Genomic DNA, 23,180 nt, shown 5'->3' with positions numbered 1-23,180 from the left:
AACATGATGTGGTGTCTTGCATACAACCTGTTGACATAACCGATCTTTGCTTCAACCTATAAGCATGTAGGTCAACCCATTTACCTGTACAAGGACGAAGGCCGCTATGCCAGCAAGCTCAACCTGGGCTTCTTTGACAATAAGACAACTTCTAACATAGCCTCCATGAGTGTGTTGCTTCAAGGTGTGGGTAGATAATTCTAGCCATTCTATAACAGCCATGGACAAATAATTTTTCCCGTTGGTAAGAGTGAGAGAGACTGACCGTAGGCATAGGCGGGTCGCGCGAGCTTGTCCCTTGATAACATGGCAATTACAAAAGCGTTGTTTAGCCTCTCAACAACGAGTTTACGAAAGCTAGCATCAGTGATAGCGGCCCTAGTTTTTTGAGTCAATTTTAAAGCAATCAAAATGAAATTAGCCAATAATCTGCTGCCATGTGTCTCACTCGTGGACCAATCACAAGTTGGACAATATTTCATACGTGGCCAAGTTTTTTTTGAAAATTGATGCATTTTGAGAAGACAACTTCTCCAGCAAGATTCGTCTTCCAGCTTCATTAGCACTCAGATACCCGAACAGGAGGTGATCACGTGGCAGTAATGGGCGACTCCCTGAGCAACGCGTTCCTTCTTTGCTATGGTAATTCTCTCTCTCTCTCTCTCTCTCTCTCTCTCTCTCTCTCTCACACACACACACACACACACACACACACACACACACACACACACACAGAGAGAGAGAGAGAGAGAGAGAGAGAGAGAGAGAGAGAGAGAGAGAGAGAGAGAGAGCTCTCCGCTCCAGAAAACGTTTATGTGGGTGTGTGCGTGCTTCCCACTTGTATTTTAATCAAAACAGATTTGCAAAAAAAAAGTATGTGTGTGTGCTGCCTACGTATTAGTTCTGCATGCACGTTCCAGTTGTCAGAATCGTATCACGTTGTGCAGGATTTCACCGAGATTCAGAGGAAATTAAGTTTTCATGAGTCGTCAAGTGCCGAATCTGAGTTTTCTTTTTCTCAAGTTCTGTCATTGCCACTTGATTTTCTTGCCTTCATGTAAGTATCCGTCCACAATTTGTTATAATTTGTACTACTTTCTTTCAATTGAATGGCCATTCTTGCTTCTCAAATTTGGGATGCCCTTTGTTGATCCCCACTTTCTGCTTATTTGCTAAAACTGCAGTTATCTTCTAAATTTCATCATTCAAATGGTGCCCTTTATACAGAATGCTAGCTACATTATTGATTACTTGAAATAAGTCGATTGCTGGATGTTTTGCAATAATTGGTTTAGGCCATTCCTATATGTGCCCACATTAATTTTCCCAGCCCCTTTTCTTTGTGATAATAATCTATGTATGGTCGTTCAACAAAGTATCTCTCTCAAGGGGAATCCTTGCATCGATATTACAACATGGAGGGAAAAGGCCAGAAATAGACATAATGACAGGAGGAACAACAACGAAAGAAGGGGAGTCAATCTCAAAGGTAGATGTACCTAAAAGGAGGTGAGTGTCACACTGGATATGTGGCTTAAGGGAAAGGAAAAACGTGGTTTGAACTTTGAAGCTGTGAAAATGGCAGCGGAAAAGGTGATTACAATCCTCTGTAGTATGGATAGGTACGTGGTCTCGAGCGTTGGGTCATAGATCTTGCTGCTAATCAGCTCGCATCGATGAACAGCCATGTGCCAGTATAGATTCCTAGTTAGACTGCGTAGGCAGCCCTGTCCATTCTTCTTCGGATGTTGTACCTCCATCCCTTGTTGAGGCTGGTGGCACTTTATCTGTCACCTCCCTATGGCTAGGAGTGATGAGATTTATCTGACATAGCAAACCTTGAGAGCACTACAGTCTTGGGTGGCCTGCCTTGTTCATCTTTTTCTTGCACAATAGTATCCACACTGTATTAGAGTAGTCCACTGGCTAGAGATTGATGGCAGCACCTTCAAATCATGCGTGGTCACAATCGATAGCGATTGAGGCTTTGCATTGACCATGAATTTTTTTTTTGTCTCACTACTACACGCTCTTTTGTCTCAGGCCAGCTCTTGCGGCCATTACCACAAGATATTGACGCTTTGCCATTAGTCAGTCGAATCCCATTCTCAGGGGTTAAAATGTACTCTTCATTATCCATAAGCATGATTTTGTGGCTTTTCAGTGTCCTGTTACTTTTGGTTCCTATGGATTTGCACATTGTCTCATGGAATGTCAATGATTTGCAGCACACCAGTGTTGGTAGTCCCTGAAAGAATTTGCTTAACGAGACTTGCATGCTCATATTTGGAGATGTAGGTAATCTTCTTGTGCAGGAGCTTGAGCTTTGTACTCATTGCAATTAGCTATTCCCTCGTGCTTCCCACACTTTTTGGGAGACTGCAGTTGATGACCAACACTCTAGTGGAGGTGTGTGCATATCTATGGGATCACGCTGGCAGGAATTTGTGGGTTTCTTGAAGATCGAGAACACCTTGGTGGGCATTTTGTGCGTGTCTGTCCTGACCACCGTTTGTGCTAGGTTTGGTTTTGGGATTCTGGGCAAAGATTTCAATAATGTTGAGACATTGGAGAATAGGAGAGTGGATGAACCACTTGCCTTACCATCCATTGCTTCAGAGTTGTTTGGGATCTATTTTTGTGGTTTCCGGAGTGGATGCATGGTATGTACCTTCTTTGACTCGCACTCCTCAGTCCATGCATATCATGGGGATTTTAGAGACAATCTAGCTGGTCATTGGAGAGATTTTATGTTGGCCCATGGGCATGTTCCCACAGTGGGTTTGCATTTCTTATTTGATGTTACAACATGCCTCATTATGCCGGACATTGTAGACAATTTGGTCATTTATATTCACTTCACATAGGACTCGGGTCTATGTCTTGCTACCTCTGCTTCTTTTGATGCATGTAGACATGTATCCTATGTAGGGCGCATGACTTGTCTCATGGAGAGAGGCAGTTACAGAGGACGGACTGGTTTGTATGTGCAGATTTCTCAAGGACTTATCATGGGATTCTTGGGTGAGCCTTTGTAGGGCGTGGGGATGCTCAATGATACACCATATTCCTATACTGCTCAAAAGAAACAACATAAAGATAGAGTAATTCCGATAATTATGTGTGAACTTTTGAGCATCAAAGAGATTTGGGAGAAAGGATTGAATCAAGTCAACATAGAAGACATACCCAACTTCTTTGAAGGTGAGCAAATACATCCTGCCAAATTTGTCAAGTGAACTTGGTATCGTGATTACTGACAATATCCTCTGGCCAGATAGCTTATAAAATTGATTGACGAATAAAATTGCCAACTCATGGCTTTCATTCTCGACTTCGTTGGTATAAATTTTACCATTTTTTTGAGTCTATCAACTACAACTCAAATGACATCATTGCCACGACTAGTATTTGGCAAATCAACTATAAAATCAATAAAGCCATATAGCTCGGTTTCAGTACCTCACCTTGAAAAGGGGGGGATGTCATGTGCACATCTAACCCTAAGTGCATGTGGACAAGCTGTAGTGTTCTGGAAACCTTGTGAGCTTGTACGCAGGCCGTGCATATCTAGGCACTTAAAGTAGCTGCATAGCCTCTCATAGCATTAACATCACGATCCAGTACCCAACATGAGCATTATGACCACATGAACCCAGTTTTTTCATATTGCTTATGAACCACCTCTTATAAGTCATTTATCAATAAATGACTTCTTGTCTACCCAATCGTGGAGGCATGAGGATGACTGCTCGATCAACATTTGTCATCTATATAAGCAAGCATGGGGCGCCAGTAGACAGCAGACGAAGCAGAGACACAAGGAGGCCAAGTACCCAGCAGACCGGCAGCACCCTCAGGCTCTTGAGCGTTTTTTCCAAAAGCAGAAGCCTAGCGTTTTTGCCAGCAGACATCAGCGTTTTCAGCCTAAAAAAAACGCTAGCAAGATCAGCGTTTTTCAGCCCCAAAGATCAGCGTTTTCAAATCAGCCCTTAGCCTCGCTGTACCGCCATTTTCCCGTACCAGATCCCTCGCCGGAATCCACTAACGCCATCAGATTCAGCCAGCATTTTCAGATTTCAGCCATCAGCGCTTTTGCACAGGCTCGTCGCTCGACCCAGCATTTGTCATCTATATAAGCAAGCCATGGGGCGCAAGTAGATAGCAGACGAAGCAGAGACACAAGGAGGGCAAGCACCAAGCAGACCGGTAGCACCCTCAAGCTCTCGAGGATTTTTTCCAGAAGCAGAAGCCTAGCATTTTTGCCAGCATACATCAGCGTTTTCAGCCTTGGGAAAAACGCGACAGGTCGCGAACTCTAATGCTGCAACCTACTCATCATCGTGCACTCCCTACCCAATGGAACCTTCGCGCATGCTCACCCCTGCTTTGCATCTTCAAAATGCGTTGCTGTTTCCAACGGCCCGCTCTCCCCTACTCTACCCTGCGCGACCTCGTGACTTGCACCACTGCTCTACCATGCGCGACCTCGCAACCTGCAGTTTTACTCTCCTGCTGATGTGTGCATTGTTGTGTGTGTGTATATATGTATAGATAGATAGATAGATGGATAGAGAGAGAGAGAGAGAGAGAGAGAGAGAGAGAGAGAGAGAGAGAGAGAGAGAGAGAGAGAGAGAGAGAGAGAGAGAGAGAGAGAGAGAGAGAGAGAGAGAGAGAGAGAGAGAGAGAGAGAGAGAGAGAGAGAGAGAGAGAGAGAGAGAGAGAGAGAGAGAGAGAGAGAGAGAGAGAGAGAGAGAGAGAGAGAGAGAGAGAGATGAAATGAAATGAAATGTTATATTAACGTCTTCAAAAGGCCAAAATGACCTATGAGACCAATCTGTTACAAAATATTGAATCTGATACCATGTCTAGGTACAAAAGAACAAAAGAACTAGAACAAAGATACTACTACTCCTCATCTGCACTCAAGATGTCGAGAGAGTATGGCTCGAATCCTCTGCTGAAGTCTCCGTCGATGCCGTGTAGCCCCTCTCCTCAATCGTGGCCGTCCGGATCTCCGTAGCTCCAATGATCGATCGATGAGAGTGCCGGTAGTGGTCGAATGAGTGGGCCGAGCTTTGCAGTAACGGCTGCTCCTGTGGTTGTCCCGAATCTAGTGAGAAGAAATCTGTAATCTGTCTCTGGGACTGTCTCTCTCTAGCTCTCCACAGTAAAGTGTCTCTATATCTTGGTAACTCAAGTAGATATAGCCCAAGATATCTCTGATCCTCATAACTCATGATCCTAGAGAAAGGACCGAAATCCTCTCTGAATGTAGTGGAAACGGCCCTGTATCTCATAGTACACTGTGCAATGACATGTAATGTAGCTCTGTCTCTCGCTCTAGCTAGGGTAAGTGGCATATCCTGCTGTCTACTGGTATCCCTTTGAATCTACCCGTCTCAATCTCCAGCTGATGTGATGATGTGCGTATTTGACCAACGGCACACCGCAAACCATGACATATGTGTGTCCATGTAGCTGGGTCGAATCACAAACCCATCTCCTGTGAGGTGGAGAAGATGCTCTCTATAGAAAGCCGTCTTCGTCTCCCAACTCCTGTGGCGGCTCTATCCATGTCCTTTTGGTATCCAGCTGGATCAGGTCCTGACGAATGAGTCTAGTAATCTCCACCCGTGTAAGAGACATCGAGGGTGCCTGAAGAGAGTACTGGAAAGGGGGCAACCTGTCCATGGTGAAGCCATGCGTCTGAAACCATGATGTCATCTGTGCATACCAGCATGAAGTGTCCCTCTGAAGAGCTGACTGTCTGAAAGACTCAAGGGCCAGTCTAGTGTCACAAATGCGGGCACCACGTGCCAATAGAAAAGAACAGACTGAACAGACTTTTAGCACTTCAATAACAACTGAACTGAAAGAGAGAGACGACACGCGACACAGAGTGGCGGAATTCTACCCCAGAGAGAGTATTGGCCCCAAACCTTGGCGCCCCTTTCGGTATTTCTTTATATTGCATCATCAAAGTACAAGCCGGTACTCCAAACTCTGCACCTTCTCCAGGAAGCATGCCAGAGAATGAGCCCTAGCCTCATATTTAAAGGCCCTTGGCCTGAAAAGCAGTTTACATGAAAAGCTTTCAAACTCAAAAGCTTCTGGTCCAAAAAGCAGTTTACATGAAAAACTTTCAAACTCAAAAGCTTATGGTCCAAAAAGCAATGCCAAAAGCTGCCAACGTAAATCACGGAAATCCGTATAGCCTGCCACGTCATCATGTCAGCGCAATTTTCGGAATTTGTCTGCTGCCTTAGGGTTAGGGCTTCTGGCAGAAATTAGGGTTTGCAGGTTTTAGGGTTAGGGTTTCCAGAATTAGGGTTTCTGCAATTAGGGTTTAGGCAGAAATTAGGGTTTGCAGGTTTTAGGGTTAGGGTTTCCAGAATTAGGGTTTCAGCAGTTAGGGTTTTCAGATTAGGGTTTCTGGCAGAAATTAGGGTTAGGGTTTTCTGCACTCGGGCAACCACGTCCTCACTCTGTGACACTTCTTCTACTGCTTGTTCTTCTTAGGGTTTAGGCCCCTCGGCTGGCATCTGTAAGTTGGCTCCATTCTTTAGGCTTTGACACGTCAGCAGTTTGTTACATCTCCCCTTCTTGAAAGAGAGTAATCGTCCGCGATTACAGCATATCTGCAAAACAACTCAAGTTAGCTCAAAAATTTCCGAGGGACAATCAGTTTGCTCTTTTTATTAAGGAGTTAGCTTCTCCTTTCTGCTCTTTTGATCAAGGAGTTAGCTGCTCCTATCGGCTGTTTTGATCAAGGAGTTAGCGTCTCCTTTCGTCCAGATCGGAACTCTTGATATTCCGGCGTAGTAAAATTAGCCATCACACCCAGACCGTATACTGATCTTCCTCGGGTGTCTTGATGTACTAAAATTACATACCCAGGCAATCTCATCCAATTAGGAATATTCACTGTTTGGCACATCACAATGCAACACAAGTGCTCACATATGCATGTTACAAGACATAGAAACATAAAGCCGCCGATGAACACTCCTCCCGCATAACCTAACAAGGTCCTGGCCGGGAGATATTCAACGACTCCCTCATCACTCCTCCCGCATAACCTAAAAAGGTCCGGGCCGGAATATTTAGAGGCCTTTTACAACCAAAAGCCCCCCTAGACCGCAGCCTGCGTCGTTTGGAGGTGCTGAGAGTAACCACTGCTCAGACTTCTTAATACTCCTCCCGCATAACCATCCAGGTCCGGGCCGGGAGTCACAACAACAATTATTTTACAAGCATACAACCAAACGCTCCCCAGGCATCGACCTGCGTCGTTCGGAGGTTTTCAAACATACAACGAAACGCTCCCTAGGCATCGGCCTGCGTCGTTCCGAGGTTCAAACAATACCAAAACAGTATTTCTCACTTCTCCACCCAGGAGTAAAATCACCAATCATTGAAACCAGTATCAAACCAGAGTCAAACAATTCAAATAGGCACCAAAACAGGTTCAAAACAGATACCATCCATTTCAAACAAATTCCAAACAGGATCACCAAACAAGCTCAAACAGAACTCAAACTTAAAAAGCAATCTCGACATCAATCGAGCTCGAAAAGTCGACGGACTTTCCATCCTGAAACCTGCACCAAAAATTAGGGTTAGGTTTCTTCCATAAGGTCATAGCCGAGCACAGCATGGTCCATCAGCTCTTGGACAAACAGTGTTTCTTTGGCTGTGATGGTAGTCCCATGATAGCAATCGCACTCGCTCTCCAAGTTCATCTACTTGTGAAGAGACATCTACTGGGAGATGTCGAGAAACTTCAAGTTATAATCTGCTAGGGTTTCCATGGCAAGCATTTCAGGATACCCCACTCTGCTAGAAGTTGCACTCCGAAGGAAGATGTCAGAAACCATATAACTTCGGGCAAAAAATTTCTTGAAAGCTTGCCAAGTACTTTGAGTATGCTGCTTGGTAGCTGTAGACGTCAACATCTGCATGGCACTGCTTCTGAAAAAAACAGTGACTTGAAACAAATCTGGATCCTTCTCTTGCAAGTGATCTTAATTGGCTTATGCCCTGTAAGACACTGCGGTGAAGACGGGAGCGCGCCCGATGCGCGATGAAGTAAGGGTGGGAGTGGCTAATAAGTCCAGGTTGGAGGACGCAGATATCCTCGAATAAAGCTCTGTCTGCTCTTTAATAAGTCCGGGTTGGAGGGCGAAGATATCCTCGAATAAAGCTCTGTCTGCTCTTTTGTAGGACCAGTATGCTTTCAGAAAAGCACACGCCTGATGCTCTGATACCACTGTCACAAATGCGGGCACCACGTGCCAATAGAAAAGAACAGACTGAACAGACTTTTAGCACTTCAATAACAACTGAACTGAAAGAGAGAGACGACACGCGACACGGAGTGGCGGAATTCCACCCCAGAGAGTATTGGCCCCAAACATTGGCGCCCCTTTCGGTATTTCTTTATATTGCATCATCAAAGTACAAGCCGGTACTCCAAACTCTGCACCTTCTCCAGGAAGCATGCCAGAGAATGAGCCCTAGCCTCATATTTAAAGGCCCTTGGCCTGAAAAGCAGTTTACATGAAAAGCTTTCAAACTCAAAAGCTTCTGGTCCAAAAAGCAGTTTACATGAAAAACTTTCAAACTCAAAAGCTTATGGTCCAAAAAGCAATGCCAAAAGCTGCCAACGTAAATCACGGAAATCCGTATAGCCTGCCACGTCATCATGTCAGCGCAATTTTCGGAATTTGTCTACTGCCTTAGGGTTAGGGCTTCTGGCAGAAATTAGGGTTTGCAGGTTTTAGGGTTAGGGTTTCCAGAATTAGGGTTTCTGCAATTAGGGTTTAGGCAGAAATTAGGGTTTGCAGGTTTTAGGGTTAGGGTTTCCAGAATTAGGGTTTCAGCAGTTAGGGTTTTCAGATTAGGGTTTCTGGCAGAAATTAGGGTTAGGGTTTTCTGCACTCGGGCAACCACGTCCTCACTCTGTGACACTTCTTCTACTGCTTGTTCTTCTTAGGGTTTAGGCCCCTCGGCCGGCATCTGTAAGTTGGCTCCATTCTTTAGGCTTTGACACGTCAGCAGTTTGTTACATCTTTCATATATTTTTCTAGTAATATCCCACAAGCTGTGCACAAAGGAGACTCGTTTAGCAAGCACCTCAATCTCCATAGGAGCAGCAGCTAGCTCTGCTCGAATGATAGCGTGGGGTACAGAGGCCTTATGTCACAAGATGGGCACCACGTGCCAATGGAAAAGAACAGACTGAACATAATTTTAGCACTTCAATAACAACTGAACTGAAAGAGAAAATGAAATGAAATGAAATGTTATATTAACGTCTTCAAAAGGCTAGAGTGACCTATGAGACCAAACTGATACAGAAGTGGTGAATCTGTTACAATGTTTGGGTACCTTAGTACTAAAGTACTAAGTGTGAAAAGTGTGAAAATAAATGCGAAAAACTAAATACAAAGTATTAGATAAACTTCTTAGGAGCATTCTGGGTGTCTGGCTGGAATGCTTCTAATCCTTTGTTGTAGTCTCCTCCGGTGAAGTGTGCTTCTGCATCTCGGTCGTGGTCGTCTCGATTTCCTAAGCTCAATCGCCCTGTCAATGAGGGTGCCTTTGGTATGAATGTGGGTACTCCTTGGTGCTCGCTGCTGGCCTCTTGCTTCTCCTTCCATTCCTGCTTCTCTCGATCCGAAGAAATCTGTGATCTGCCTCTGAGGCTGTAGTGCTCTTTGTCTTCTCATTAGATTATCCCTGTGCCGATGTAGTTCCAGTAGGTACATGCCTAAGCATCTTTGATCCTGGTATTGCATGACTCTATCTAGAGGTCCAAAGCCTTCTTTAAATAGGCAATGGAAACGCCCACGTATCTCATAGTATACGGTGCAATGGCATATGTAGTGTAATTCTGTCTCCGGCTCCATTCCGCATAACTTGCAAATTCTGCTCTCAGGTGGGATTCCCCTAAATCTGCCAAATTCAATTTCCAGCTGGTGTGAGGATGTCCGAATCTGACCAATAGCACATCTCAAACCATGAGATAGGTGGGTATCCATGTAGCTCGGGCGAATCACAAAACCATCTTCAGATAGCTGTAGGAAGTTTTCTTTGTAGTCGGCCATCTTCGTGCCCAATTCTTGTGTAGGGTCTACCCATGTCCTCTTAGTGTCCAACTGTATAAGATCCTGGCGGATGATTTTATTAATCTCCGTTCGTGTGATTGCCAGTGATGGAGCCTCAAGAGAGTATTGGAAGGGGGGTAATCTTTCCATATTGAACCTGTGTCTCTGAAACCACGAGGACAGTTGCGCATACCAGCATGATGTATCTCCTTTCATTGCTAATTGTCGAGAGGATTCGAGGGCCAATCTAGTATATCGGCAATTATTTGTATCCCACAAACCATGTATAAAGGACATTGATCTAGTAAGAGCTTCAATTTCTATCGGAGGGGCAGCTAGTTCCGCTCGGGTAATCGCGTGTGGTACGGAGGCCTTGGCTCTAATCATTTGGGAAATCATAGATACCAAAGGTCTCTCCATTGACTTCCAATTATCCTGATCCACAGATGGTCCCCAAATCTGGACCCCATAAAGCATAGCCGAAGCCACCACAGTATCAAAGAGCCAAAGTTTTGTTCGTGGTTCCTGAAACTGCACTTGTGAATACATCCTCTCCAACCCTCCCAAGGCCGCAGAGACTTTGGACAATCTAGCATCCGTTGCTTTCTTAAGAGTAAACTTCGGTCTTGTAAATACCACACCAAGGTATGTGTATGCATCTGTGTACTCTACTGTATCCTGGCCATATGCAAATGTAGGTGCCGATCTCCTAACCCACTGCGGTGTGGTGTTAAACACCATAACTTTGGTTTTACCCAAATTTACCGACAGTCTGTTGTCCTCCGCGAATTTATGTAATGCATCTAACTGCCTCTGCATTCCATCTGGTGATCTGCTATCAATACAATATCATCTGCATACAACAACAAAGGGATCCATGACCCTGCAAGTTGAGCACCTCTGTCACCCTCTCTATCAATGTAATCTGATACCTCATCTATATACATACCAAATAAAGTAGGGGACAGTGGGCATCCCTGCTTTACTCCAACGGTGGAATGAACAATGTCGGAATCCCCTTCTGGAGTACGTACATAACCAGTTACTGACCCGTATAAGGCCATGATCCCCCAGATAATCTCTTTGGGGACCCCTAACTCTTGCATTCTGCGCATCAACTGGCCCTTGGTACTGTATCAAAAGCTTTCCGAAAATTCACAAAGCAACAATACATCCTTTTCCCGCTTGCTCTTCCTTCCTCAATAATGGCTTTGAGCGTAAGAATATGATCTAAAGTGGAATAACCCCTCCTGAATCCAGCTTGTCCTGTTGCCCTTATGCCCTCATTCTCTGCCCATCTACTCAATTTTTGTTCCAGAATGGATGCGTACAGTCGGGTCAGTGTGTGACCCACCATAATGGTACGGTAGTTCCCGGGTATCATAGGATCCCCTGACTTGAAAATAGGTACGATAGTAGATAATTTCCAAGATTCAGGTAATCCTTCACACATGACCCGAATAAACAGACGAGCAAGGACTTCTGAAAGTAGATCCCTTGCATGGATCAGATGTTCTGCTAAACCCTCATGATCATATGCTCTTCTTGTCTTCATCTTGTCAATGGATTTTTTCACCATTTCCGTAGTAAAGAAAGTACTAGTAGCAGGGCATGGCTCTAGCGGATCTGGTAATGGAGGCTGTCCAGATACCATATATAATGATGTTACATATTGACCCCAAATCTCAGGAGAAGTAATTGTCGGAGGCGATGAGTGCTCGTGGAATAAATGCCAGGCCTCATGTGAGTCCTGACTCAAGAAGAGCTGATATAAATCCTTCTTCAGTTTGGCTAAAAATGCCCTTTTCTTGCGACGTACTATACGCGAAGAGCAATCCGAGACTGCTTATATGTGATGATCCCAAGTGTAAGCTCTTTCTGGACCTGGGTTCTCGTCTCTCTGCATTCCTCGTCGTACCAACTGTTTTGAGGCATGTTCCCAGATCCTCTTTTCTGATCAGGCTGAGTATGTGGGTATGCCTCTTGTGCTGCTCCATGTAGTATCTCTGTTAGCTGAGAAGTAATCTCCTCTACAGTATATACTGGCTCGGCTGCCCACATCCTATTATAGATCTTTTCCACATAGACTGAATTAGTCTCTGGCGTGAAAGTATATCTTGTGTGTGTCTTCTTCCTTTGTACTTGAGAGGCATTGTATTGGAAGGAGATTGATAAGGTCAAGAGAGCATGATCCATTGCAATCCCAACCGGTTTGGGTCCCACCTTAAAGTCCTCGATACTAGAAATAAAGCTTGGTGAAGTCATGACATAATCCACTGTACTGGCCCCATGCCTGTGCGGGAAGCATGTGAATCCCCCAGATAGAGGGAAATTCTCTAGACCATTAAGTATGGCCAAACCATGTGTAGTTGCCATCTCCATGAGATGTCTCCCATATTCAGTGTGTTCTTTATCCTGTGAGTTTCTAGTAAGCCCCTCCTGTGATAAATCCACTTCTCTGAGCATTTCCTCAGAAGTATCATAGAATACTGCTTGAGAGTTGGCCGTTCTGGCATTAAAGTCTCCTAAGAGAACGATGTCTCCATCTCTAGAGAACTCCCATATGTCATTATTCAATATAGAGAGAGAGCACACACGACACGAAGTGACGGAATTCCATCCCAGAGAGTATTGGCCCCAAACCTTGGCGCCCCTTTCGGTATTTCTTTATATTACTTGAACTTAGTACAATGCCGGTACTCGCACTCTGCACCTTCTCACTGAAGCGTGCCAGAGACTGAGCCCTCTGCACTTATTTAAAGGCCCTTGGCCTTGAAAAGCAGTTTACATGAAAATCCTTCAAACTCAAAAGCATCTGGTCCTAAAGCTGGCGCTAAAAATCCATCAGCGTAAATCACGGAAATCCGTACAGTGCCACGTTAGCACCTGTCAGCGCAACATGCGGAAATCCGTACAATATGCCATGTCAGCAGCCGATGTGAAATCCGAAAATCCGTACAAGCCATCAATACGAATTTTGGGAATCCGTACAGCTGCCACGTCATCTTCTCTTCGTGTGTGTGATTGCTTTCTTTTAATGCCTTTGTCACTTGGGCCGCATCGGCTGGGGTCCCATAAGTTGGCGGGAACTTCTTTAAAAATAGACCCACATGGCGAGGATTTGTAAATTGGTGAGAACTTCAACCTCTTCTGCTGTTTCTAGGGTTTAGGCCTCTTGGCCGGGATTTGCAAGTTGGCTCCGTTCTTCAATGGCTTGATACGTCAGCAGTTTGTGACACCTTGCTTTGATCAGTCGAGAGATCATAGATACCAAGGGCCTCTCCATACGTTTCCAACCATCCTGGCCTATCGAAGGTCCCCATATCTGCACCCATACAACATAGCTGAGGCTGCTAAAGTATCAAAGAGCCATAACTTTGTTCAAGGTTCTTGGACTTGAATCTGCGAACACATCCTCTCCAAGCCTCCCAAGGCCGCATAAGCTCTAGTCAGTCTAGTCTCTGCTGCTCTCCCCAAGGAAAACCTCGGCCCAGTAAAGACAACCCCAAGGTAAGTGTATGCATATGTATACAATCTCCTAACTATATGTGAAAGTTGGTGCTGATCTCCTGATCCACTGTGGTGCGGTGTTAAACACCATAACCTTGGTTCTACCAAGGTTTACAGACAATCCACTATCCTTTGCAAAACTGTGTAATGCATCTAATTGTCGTTGCATACCCTCTGGTGAGTCAGAGATTAACACAACATCATCAACATATAACAACAATGGGATTCACGTCCCTGCCAGCTGAGCACCTCTATCACCCTCTGTCAATGTAATCAGACACCTCATCAACATCATACCAAATAGAGTAGGAGACAATGGGCAATCCTGTTTCACCCCAATGGTGGAGTGAACTAAATCAGATCTCCCCTTCGGGTGCGTACATGTCGCATCACTGATCTGCATAGAGCCATAATCCCCCAAATCAACACTATGGGCACCTCCATCTTCTGTAGTCTATGTATCAATCGAGCTCTTGGTACCATGTCAAATGCTTTGTGGAAATCCACAAAGCTACAATAAATCCGTCTCCCATGTGACCTGCCCTCCTCAATGATGGCTGAATGTCAGAATATGTTCAAGAGTGGAGAAACCCCTCCTGAAACCGGCCTGGCCCTTTGCTTGTACACCCTCACCCTCACCCTCACCCTCACCCTTTGCCCAATTCCTCAACTGCTGCTCAAGAATGGATGCATACAACCGTACCAATGTGTGCCCAACCAAAATGATGCGGTAATTCCCAGGCTCTGTAGGATCATCTGCCTTGAAGGTAGGCACAATAGTAGACAACCTCCAAGTCTCAGGTAACCCCTCACACATGGCATGATTGAACAACACTGCAAGCAAGGTTGTACCAGTTCGTACGTACGGAACCTTTCCGTACAATACGTACGTACTGATCGTACTGTACACGGATTGATCGTACTGTACCGCAATTTTTTTAATTAAAAAAATTGGGTCAGTTGGGCGTCCGGATGCAAACAGTAAGAATCGCTATTTTAATTTTTCACTTCGGGTAGCCAAAATTTGCCGTACGTATGTAAATTTGGGGGCGCCTATTTTGCGCGTGGCCGTTTTGAGAAATATCTGCAACGCAAGAACACTTAGTGTGTGTACAGGTTCACAATAAGGTAACTGAGCATCTTCTCTCTCTCTCTCTCTCTCTCAACAAAAAACGCAGCCGTTTTTTGACCTAGTAGACAACAGTTTACTCTTTAACTTCTTCATCCGAACTCCGATTTGGGTGATCTACAGCCTCAATCGAAGTGAAGAGGTTCAGGAAAATTGACTCTCATCTCTTATTTTACATACAATGTCTTCCGGCACTCGCAAGGGTTCTTCTTCTTCAACAAGGTCCACAACTATTGTGGAAAATGATCCAAAATCTCCTAAGTGTGGAGATAGCAACACAACCACCCAACCAACGACATCGGAAACCTATTTATCTCAAGGATTACTTTTGTGAAGATCCAGGCGAAGGCTTACGAGCACTTGCAATGGAGAATGACACACTAAGGGTACTTGTGGTTGAGAATGAGAATCTCAAGAGGACACTTGAGATGCAAACAACACGTTTGATGCAACTTGAAGAGGAAGTCAAGGAATGTAAACGCTCTCTTGTGGACTTGAGTGCTTTGAAGGAGCGGATGAGCAAAGTAGAGCATGACCATGTATTGAAAGAGGAGAAATTTGACACCATGGGGATGTATGCGACATGAAAAATGTATGCACAAACAAGTCTTGGGCTGATGTATGTGGTAGCAATGTGGTTTCTAATTCCTCACTCATGCAAGCTATGGTTTAAACAAAGAATGTTGAGAATGTGGATGTGGAGGAGTTGGAGGAACTGGAGCGACGTTCCAAGAACATTGTTATTCGTGGAATTCCCAAAGAGAAGTTAGAGACACCTCCTTCTCTTGCCATTGTTATCGAAGAGGTCACGTGACACATCCAACCCTATTTGTCCGTGGACAAGCTACAACATGATCAGGGTTCAGTTCAGTCAAGTCAGTCTAGAATAGGAAGTGATCTGGCATTTTTGTGAGTCTGTTCGCAGACCGTGCATGTAAGGTGCAGCGGAATGAATGTTGTATTTTCTCAAGATTAGTGATCTTTATTGCTCAAGGTTCCTTTTACTTCTTAGGGAAAGAGAGAGCTTTCCGTCTTGTAGAGTGCTGTGGTCACGAACAAATTGAGTGGATATTGTGCGTGCAAGTGAATGAGACTGAGAGAAGGAGAGAGAAGAGATACGACACCCGAGAGGTTGTAAAACCCTCCTCCAAAGGCCCCACTCTTGTCGGCGAGAGTGGTCTACTTTGATTGCACAAAGGTGTACAATGCGTATGCAATGGACTGATGCAATGGACTATGCCGATGACGACGACAGTGGTGACGACGACGACTTGATGGCTGAAATCTGAGATCTTCTAATCACTGAATTTCGGGACTGTTTCGGTGGCTGAAAATGACTGTTTTGGCTGCGTTTTTATGGCTGAAAATGGGGAAACATCTGCAACCGACTTGGGGGAATCTGCTACTGTGTCATGGCTGAAAACCTGCGTTTTCTTCAAGTCTGAATCTCTGCTGTAAAAACGCTGATGCTGCAGGTCTATGGCTGAGAATCAAAACGCTGATGTGGCTGAAAACAAAACACTGAGATCTGCTGTTGGGCTGGCGTTTTTGCAAGAAAAACGCTGGCTGGTTAGGTAGCGTTTTTGCAAGCCAAAACGCTAGGCCTTGGGCTGATCTGCCGGGGGACTATCGCCAGAAGGGGGGAACTGTAAGGCGATGGGAGATGCTGTGAAAAACGCCAAGGGGATGGGAGGTGATGGCGATGGATCTGATGCTGAGGGGGGGGTACTGCTGAGAAGTTGCCTGTTGAGCGGGAAGCTCTTGCTGCCTCTTCTGCCAGAAAGTGCTAACTTGGGTTTGCTTATATATTAACTTAGCAAAATTGCCCTACCTACTTTTGTTGGAAAGTCATTTAAAAATAATAAGTGAAAATAACCAATAAATAGGAAAATAGGCTAAATGCACTGGAAAATTCCCTTAACTGATGCTAATGGATTCTGATGGGAATTCCGATGATCATGCTGTGTGCAACCGGAGGATATGCATCTATGCTAAGTGACTGGGAATGCACGGTCTACGAATAGACTCACAAAAATGCCAGATCACTGCTAATCTAAACTCGACTGAACTGACTGAACCCTGCTGTGGTGTAGCTTGTCCATGGACACATAGGGTTGGGATGTGTCACGTGACAGTGCATGTCCAGACACTTAGATTAGATGCATATCCTCTAGTTGCACGCAGCATGATCATAAGCATTCCCATCAGAATCCATCAGAATCCTTTAGGGGAATTTTCCAGTGCATTTAATCTATTTGCCCTATTTTTGACATTTTTCACTTTTTAATTTAAGTGACTTTTGTTGGAAAGTAGGTAGGGCAATTTTGCTAAGTTTGTATATAAGCAAACCAGAGCTAGCACTTTCTGGCAGAAGAGGGCAGCAGGAGCACTCGCTCAACAGGCAACTTCTGAGCAGAATCCAAGAGGCCTAGCGTTTTCTGCATCAGCAGGACAACCCTAGCGTTTTTCATCTACAAGACGAGCCTTGGCGATTTGTGCACATCAGATTAGCCCGGCGTCAACACGACTCAACAGATCAGCCTAGCGTTTTGCATTTGCAGGACATCCGGCGACAACAGATTTTCAGTCCCAGCTTTTTGCATTTGCATCATAGCCCCGGTGTTTTGCAGATTCTCCGCGACGGAACATCAAGAACCACCAGCATTTTCAGTTTTCAGCCTTTAGACACCCAGATCAAGTCCCGAACCTCGCAGATCTCACCTTCCCGCAACAGTTCCTTGCCGCACGGTCAGATCTCTCACAGTTCAGAGATTCAGCCCGGAAAGCGCAGATTTTAGCATCTGCGTTTTCAGCGCGTCATCGTCGCATCGTCGTCACCGACATAGAGTCAGAATTCAACAGATACAAGGTTTGCAGATTTCAGCCCTTAGCGTTTTCAGATTTCAGCCCGTCTCGTCGTCGTCCTCATCGTCGTCGACATCGTCGGCAAGTCCAAGCATTGTAGAGATTTGTGCAATCATAAGTAGACCATTCTCGCCATAGAGAATGGGGCCTTCGGAGGAGGGTTTTACAACGTCTCTGGTGTTGTATTCTCTTCTCTATCTCTCAGTCTCATGCACCTCCATTCACAGTGTCCATTCACTTTGTTTGTGTCCATTGCACTCTCTCACTAAAGGAAAGGAAGGCTCTCCCTTCCGTAAGTGAAAGGAACCCTTGAGCATAGTTCTGAGCACTCGTCTTGAGCAAAGTTCAAACATTCATTCTGCTGCACCTTACATTTGTATCAGAGCTTTGGCAGTGTTCTGTATTACTCAATGAAAGAACCACATAATTTTTTTTGCTTGTTGAGGTCGCACGAACCCAAGTTCACTTGGGCGTGTCGATTCCTAATCGTGTTTTTGAAGAGTGACAGGAATCCTAGGAAAGAAGGGCTTGTCCAGCCTCCCCTTGTGCCTCTTTTCACTCATTAAGAGCGGACCGTGCACTTAGCGGCCGGTTAATCGACGTGAGGTGGGAAAAAGCAACCTTGGTGTGAGCGAAAGGCCGCTAAGGGGTGCGCCCGCGAAAAAGAGCAGAACTCGGGTGAAGAGAAGATCCTTCTCTAACACAGAAAGAAGAACCGCAAGAACTCAAGAACCTCAAGAACCCCAAGAACCAAGAACCCCAAGAACCCAAGTTCCTCGTGAACTTAAGTACCCAAGACCACAAGAACCCACGACTTTAGTGGATGGTCATCACTCGAAGCGGAATGGATACTTCGCTTGGAGGTGATGAGCATGAGAGAGGCGAAGATGTTGTGAAGCCTGAGCTTTGTATAAAAGTCTACTTTTATTTTGAAACTAGCTCACACCATCTTTAACTTACATTCGAGTGGTGTTCATGGTCTACCTTGTGCTGTTACATGGAACTCCACCTGTTGAAACCCAGGTTGCTTGCTGCCATCTCTGAAATTTAGACGGAGTGGCTCTAAATGATCTACGTTTATTGAGGCAAGATGCAGTTCTTGAGATAATTCCAAGCCTTTTTGACATGTCTTTTGTGAGCTTTCGATTACGACGTGCTGAAGCTTCATGAGTGACACACATTGGTTGTGAACTTAGATGATACCAAGAGGTCGACATCTGTTTGTGATGGATGGAAATAGAGTGCATCTTGTAGAAATCCAGGTGGTTTGAGTTCAGCTTACTTTTTTCTCTTTTTTTTCCAACAATCTCAAGGTCCAAGGGTGAGTCGATTGTTTGTGTGTTGAAATTGCTTCCAAAGAACCAAACTCGGGATTGTAGGAAATAGCTGTCAGGCATTACTCATCTGTTGTTCATTTCTTGTGTTGTTTCTTATTGCCAACCAGTGTCAAAAATCGAAGGGAAGCTGATCTGTTGCTAAAAGTTTCAGAGTCCTCTGCCAGACTCGACTTACTGACCCAAAACTATGAGATGTTTGCTTCCAGGGCTCAAGTATATGCATGTACTCTCATTATCTTTCCTAGTTCATTGGTGAGATGGGGCATATTGAATTTGTAGTTTTCAGGCACTTCAAGAAGCCTGGAATGGATTGTGGCTTGCTCAAGAACCATACCTTGTTCCTGCTATACCATTGATTGGTACTGATTGTGGTTTTCATTCGGTATTCGCCTATTTAGTTGCTGCTACGGTCAGCTTACGAAGTGGTTTTTTCTGCAGGCCTTGAAATGTCGGGCGTGAATGATGGACAATCCATATTGCTTGAGAAGCTGGGCTGTGAATTCAAAACATTAAAGGTGACTCTTAGTCACGGACGTTACGAGTTGTCAGCATCTTTGAAAAAAGGAACACCTTATGTGAACTTGCATTTGTCTCATGAATTTCCATGGCCTGCCTTTTCTCAGGAATTAGGGAAGGAGCTGTGCCATTACATTGACGTCAATCATTCCCTTGTTGAGGTAACTTTAATGCCCCCCCCTCCCCAAAAAAAAAAAGAGCGTCCTCCTAAAGAGCATCCCTTACCTATATTTTGATATCCAGCTTCTTTAGGAAGGCTTGGCATGGCTGAAGTTTCTAACTAGTTGGTCTAGTTCATTCCATGATGATTTTTTAAAAGCCGTTACTTGGCCTTTTTCATTTCGGTACCTGCAAGATTGGCTTCAACACAAAATTGCTTCATTTGCAGGAGCTATTTGATGCTCGATGCAAGGCTGCACCTCCTTTATGCTCTTGTTGAGCAAGTTTAGCAGCTTAGGCTTCAGGAGTTTAATTTGAGAACCTATGAGTTGGACAACCCTAGTCCTTTCTATGGAACTGTTTATATTGCCTATGGGATCACCCGTTGTGGGAGTGGGCTCCAAAATAGTGTGCAAAGGATGTCCTAAAGTTCAGAGAGGAGAATCTTCCATGAGGCTGTCTGGAGAGCACCATCAAGTAATTTCGAATAATTTCAAGTAATACCCCCCTTTGAGAAGTCCCTTAAAAAAGAAGCTTAACAACAGGTGGGTGGTCAATGGAGCTGCAAACAATGGATATATAGATTTAAGTGCTTGTGGAACTTTCCCCTTCCAGTTAAGCAGAGTCTATTGCCGTGGCTAGGGAGCTATAAAAGCATCACACACCCTCTCCCAGAGGGAGGACCAGTTTTCGTAAGGAGGAGCTGCTGCTGCAGATTTCAGCCGCAAAGAAGACGTTGCCGGTGATGCCCATGGCAGGCTTGCCCCAAGTGTACCAGATGTAGCCAGGACCTAGTGCGCGAGTTCCCTCGCGAAGAAGTGCCTACAGAGCGTATTTCCATCGCGACAAGCTTCTGTTTTTCTCTGTTTTCAGCCCATAAATGTCGTAGACGGGGCTGATTTATGAGAAGAAACCTGAGAACACACCTCTTTTGTGTGTAGGATTGGAAGCTGGTTGATACTACACAATGGCTTGTGACTGGTCAGAGAGCTCTTCAAGCTCAGCAGGGGCAGGGGCAGTGCCCAAGATGTGGAGCATTGGAACATGGAGCATTGGAACAGCTTTTTATAAACTGTCCAGGCAATAAGGAAATGCCCAAATCCTTGAAGGCTGCTGCAAAACCGTCCACCCTCAGCCCTTCGCTACTCAGGAACTTGTCCTTGGGGTCTGCAGGCAAATGGATATCTTATTGTGGAATCCACGTAGAAGCTTCTATTTATGGTATTGCTGGTGTGCGGGGAACTTTTTCCTATTTAGCAGCTCTGGCTCCAGACACTCTTGTTCTCTAATTTTTGAAATTAAAGCTCTTTAGCTGCGATTTTTTCCCATCTTAGGGAAGTCTATGAGTTCCTTTTGTACTTTCTGCAGAGAACTCAGAGATGGCAGGAATGCAGAGCTACAATGCTGAGGTTTTACTATAGAGAAAGATTTCTTATGAGGGATGATTGTTTAACCCTGTAGTTGTTTTTTTTTCTTTTCGGGACTGCAACCTTTTTAAACAATGTGGAAAAGTCTCTCTGGCATGGTACATCACAGACAGCGAGTCAAAGTTATGCCTTATTTTGCTAAATATTACCGATTGGTGACCCACCAATTAAACATCCCCATTAAAACAATCGCTGTTTAAAAAGCAAGTTGCTTTTCCAGAGTTGAGCATGATTGGATTTCTAGCATTTAAGGATTTGCTGACTTGCAAAGACGATTGCCGTCAACATTGCACGGTCATCACTTTTGTGACACCAAACACCCCACCAAAAATGAATCGATATGCAGATCTGAGCTGTTGAAACCGTAACTTTAATCTTTCGAAGATTAACCCTTACATTTCTAGCTACGCAAAAGACATGTACTGGACTCACCTGTAGTCCCTTGGATAAGACTCAAGGATTGGCAGATGTCAAGTCACAATCCAAGACACCGTCCTTTCACAACTTTCAAACAGGCTTACCATGCTACCATACCCTCTCCTTGAATTCGACTAAGTTGCATCAGCATTCAGCCTTAGCCTCGCAATACCAAGCATTGATAGCAAGTACCCATCAGCATCTCAGCAGTACCAAGCATCCATAGCTAGTATCCATCAGCAGTACCGAACATCTACACCGAGTACCCGTCAACATTCATCATTTAGGACCATTTTATCAGCATTTGTGCAAGTAATAAAGTAAGTACTTGCTCTGGCAACAGAGCAAGGGGGCCCTTGTTGGTGGTTGGGACTCGACGTGCAGTGCCGTCTCTCTTTTCTCCCTCTCTCTCTCTCTCTCTCTCTCTCTCTCTCTCTCTCTCTCAGCGACCTTTTGCCCTAGCTTCCTCTCTCAGCATTCGTACAAGCTCCTCACCAGGCTGTAGGGCAGCGCGGGGGGGGGGGAGCTATAGCCCTATCTCCCTTGCCAAGCACATTAAGGGCACTGCCCATCTTCTCGTCACCTACGACACCTGCGACTCGTGTGACACGTGTCGACCTGTTGAACTTGCAGGCGGGTGGAGCTGCGACCCTTGTCATGCTTTGACCACGCTGCAGGCGACCACGCTGTGCATGTCCAGCGTTTTTCTCATTGAGAGACTTGAACCGAGTCCCGCAGTCGAAGGACTTGATGCCTTGCAGGGGACGGTCCCACATTCAAAAGTATAACTATCCCACAGAGGATGCCATAATGTCCAAGGTATCTCAACGAGCCTCAGCCATACAACCCGCAGATGATATGCCCACCTTTGGCACGCCGGCATCTCGCCCACGGAGTTTCCTTGCTGCGGCTGTCGCTCCCCGAAAGGATCCCTCCCCCCGCTAAGAATCAAGAATCTCCGCTCTCGAGGCTCAGGTCCAAGTCCTCATAGAGGAGAATGCAACTCTCAAGCAACGGGTACACAAGCTCGAGAGCTTGCAAGTAGCAGGGAGTCAAACCATTCTCGCAAAGGCACGCAAGGTTGAAGCTTCCCTCGCCGAAGTCACAATTGCTCAAGAGAAAGTCCACGAGGTAATGCATGGAATCACGAAAAAGATCGACACCGAAATATAGGCGGCCTTTCAAGAACGCAAACTACGAGAATCTCTCAGTCTCAAAGTGAGAATTGGGGGACTTCCATCACCTTGGTGCACTGACGAGGACACACTAGAGGATGCGATCGCCAAGCTCAACGACATCCTCCAATCAATCACCATCGAGCCCAACACAGTCTCTTGGATCACCGACACAAATAAACGTGGGCTACTTGAGCACTGCGTCATCACCTTCAAGACGAAGGAGGAGCGGGGCAAGGTTGATGACCACTGACCAGCCACCTAACAGTTCTTAAGAAGAACCCTACTTATTTATGAAACTACTGATAGAGTCTTAATACTATAGGAAGTCACTCCACCTTCAATCTTACTTAGTTATATTTAAGCGATGAAGCTATTGTGCCAATCCCGCCTCCTCAAGGAACCCAAGTTCTGGATAGCAGAGGAATTGACTACCAACCAGCTGAAACTCAAAGCAAATGAGCTCAAGAAGATACATGAAGCCCGCAAACAAGGTAAATGGGCGGTCTACCGAGATGGTAAAGCGGTCATCC

The 23,180-nt window shown here is 45.3% G+C and overlaps 1 protein-coding gene across 2 annotated transcripts in view; it reads left to right on the top strand.

Annotated features, from left to right (window-relative positions):
- Positions 1-508: 508 nt before the first annotated feature.
- The window catches only part of LOC147456819 (uncharacterized), a 66,539-nt gene continuing 43,867 nt past the window's right edge, over positions 509-23,180 (top strand). The window contains exons 1-6 of one of the 2 annotated variants that reach the window (XM_086511935.1): positions 509-642; positions 948-1,057; positions 19,061-19,166; positions 19,240-19,312; positions 19,392-19,468; positions 19,577-19,630. In XM_086511935.1, coding sequence (XP_086368061.1) covers positions 640-642; positions 948-1,057; positions 19,061-19,166; positions 19,240-19,312; positions 19,392-19,468; positions 19,577-19,630 — 423 coding nt within the window. In that variant the 5' untranslated portion in view covers positions 509-639. The remainder of the gene's footprint in view (positions 643-947; positions 1,058-19,060; positions 19,167-19,239; positions 19,313-19,391; positions 19,469-19,576; positions 19,631-23,180) is intronic. The other variant, XM_086511936.1, reaches the window with a different exon arrangement.

Source organism: Adiantum capillus-veneris, chromosome 5, assembly GCF_014529385.1.
Source record: "Adiantum capillus-veneris isolate H3 chromosome 5, ASM1452938v2, whole genome shotgun sequence".
NCBI lineage: Eukaryota > Viridiplantae > Streptophyta > Polypodiopsida > Polypodiales > Pteridaceae > Adiantum > Adiantum capillus-veneris.
This window is presented reverse-complemented; position numbering and strand designations above follow the sequence as displayed.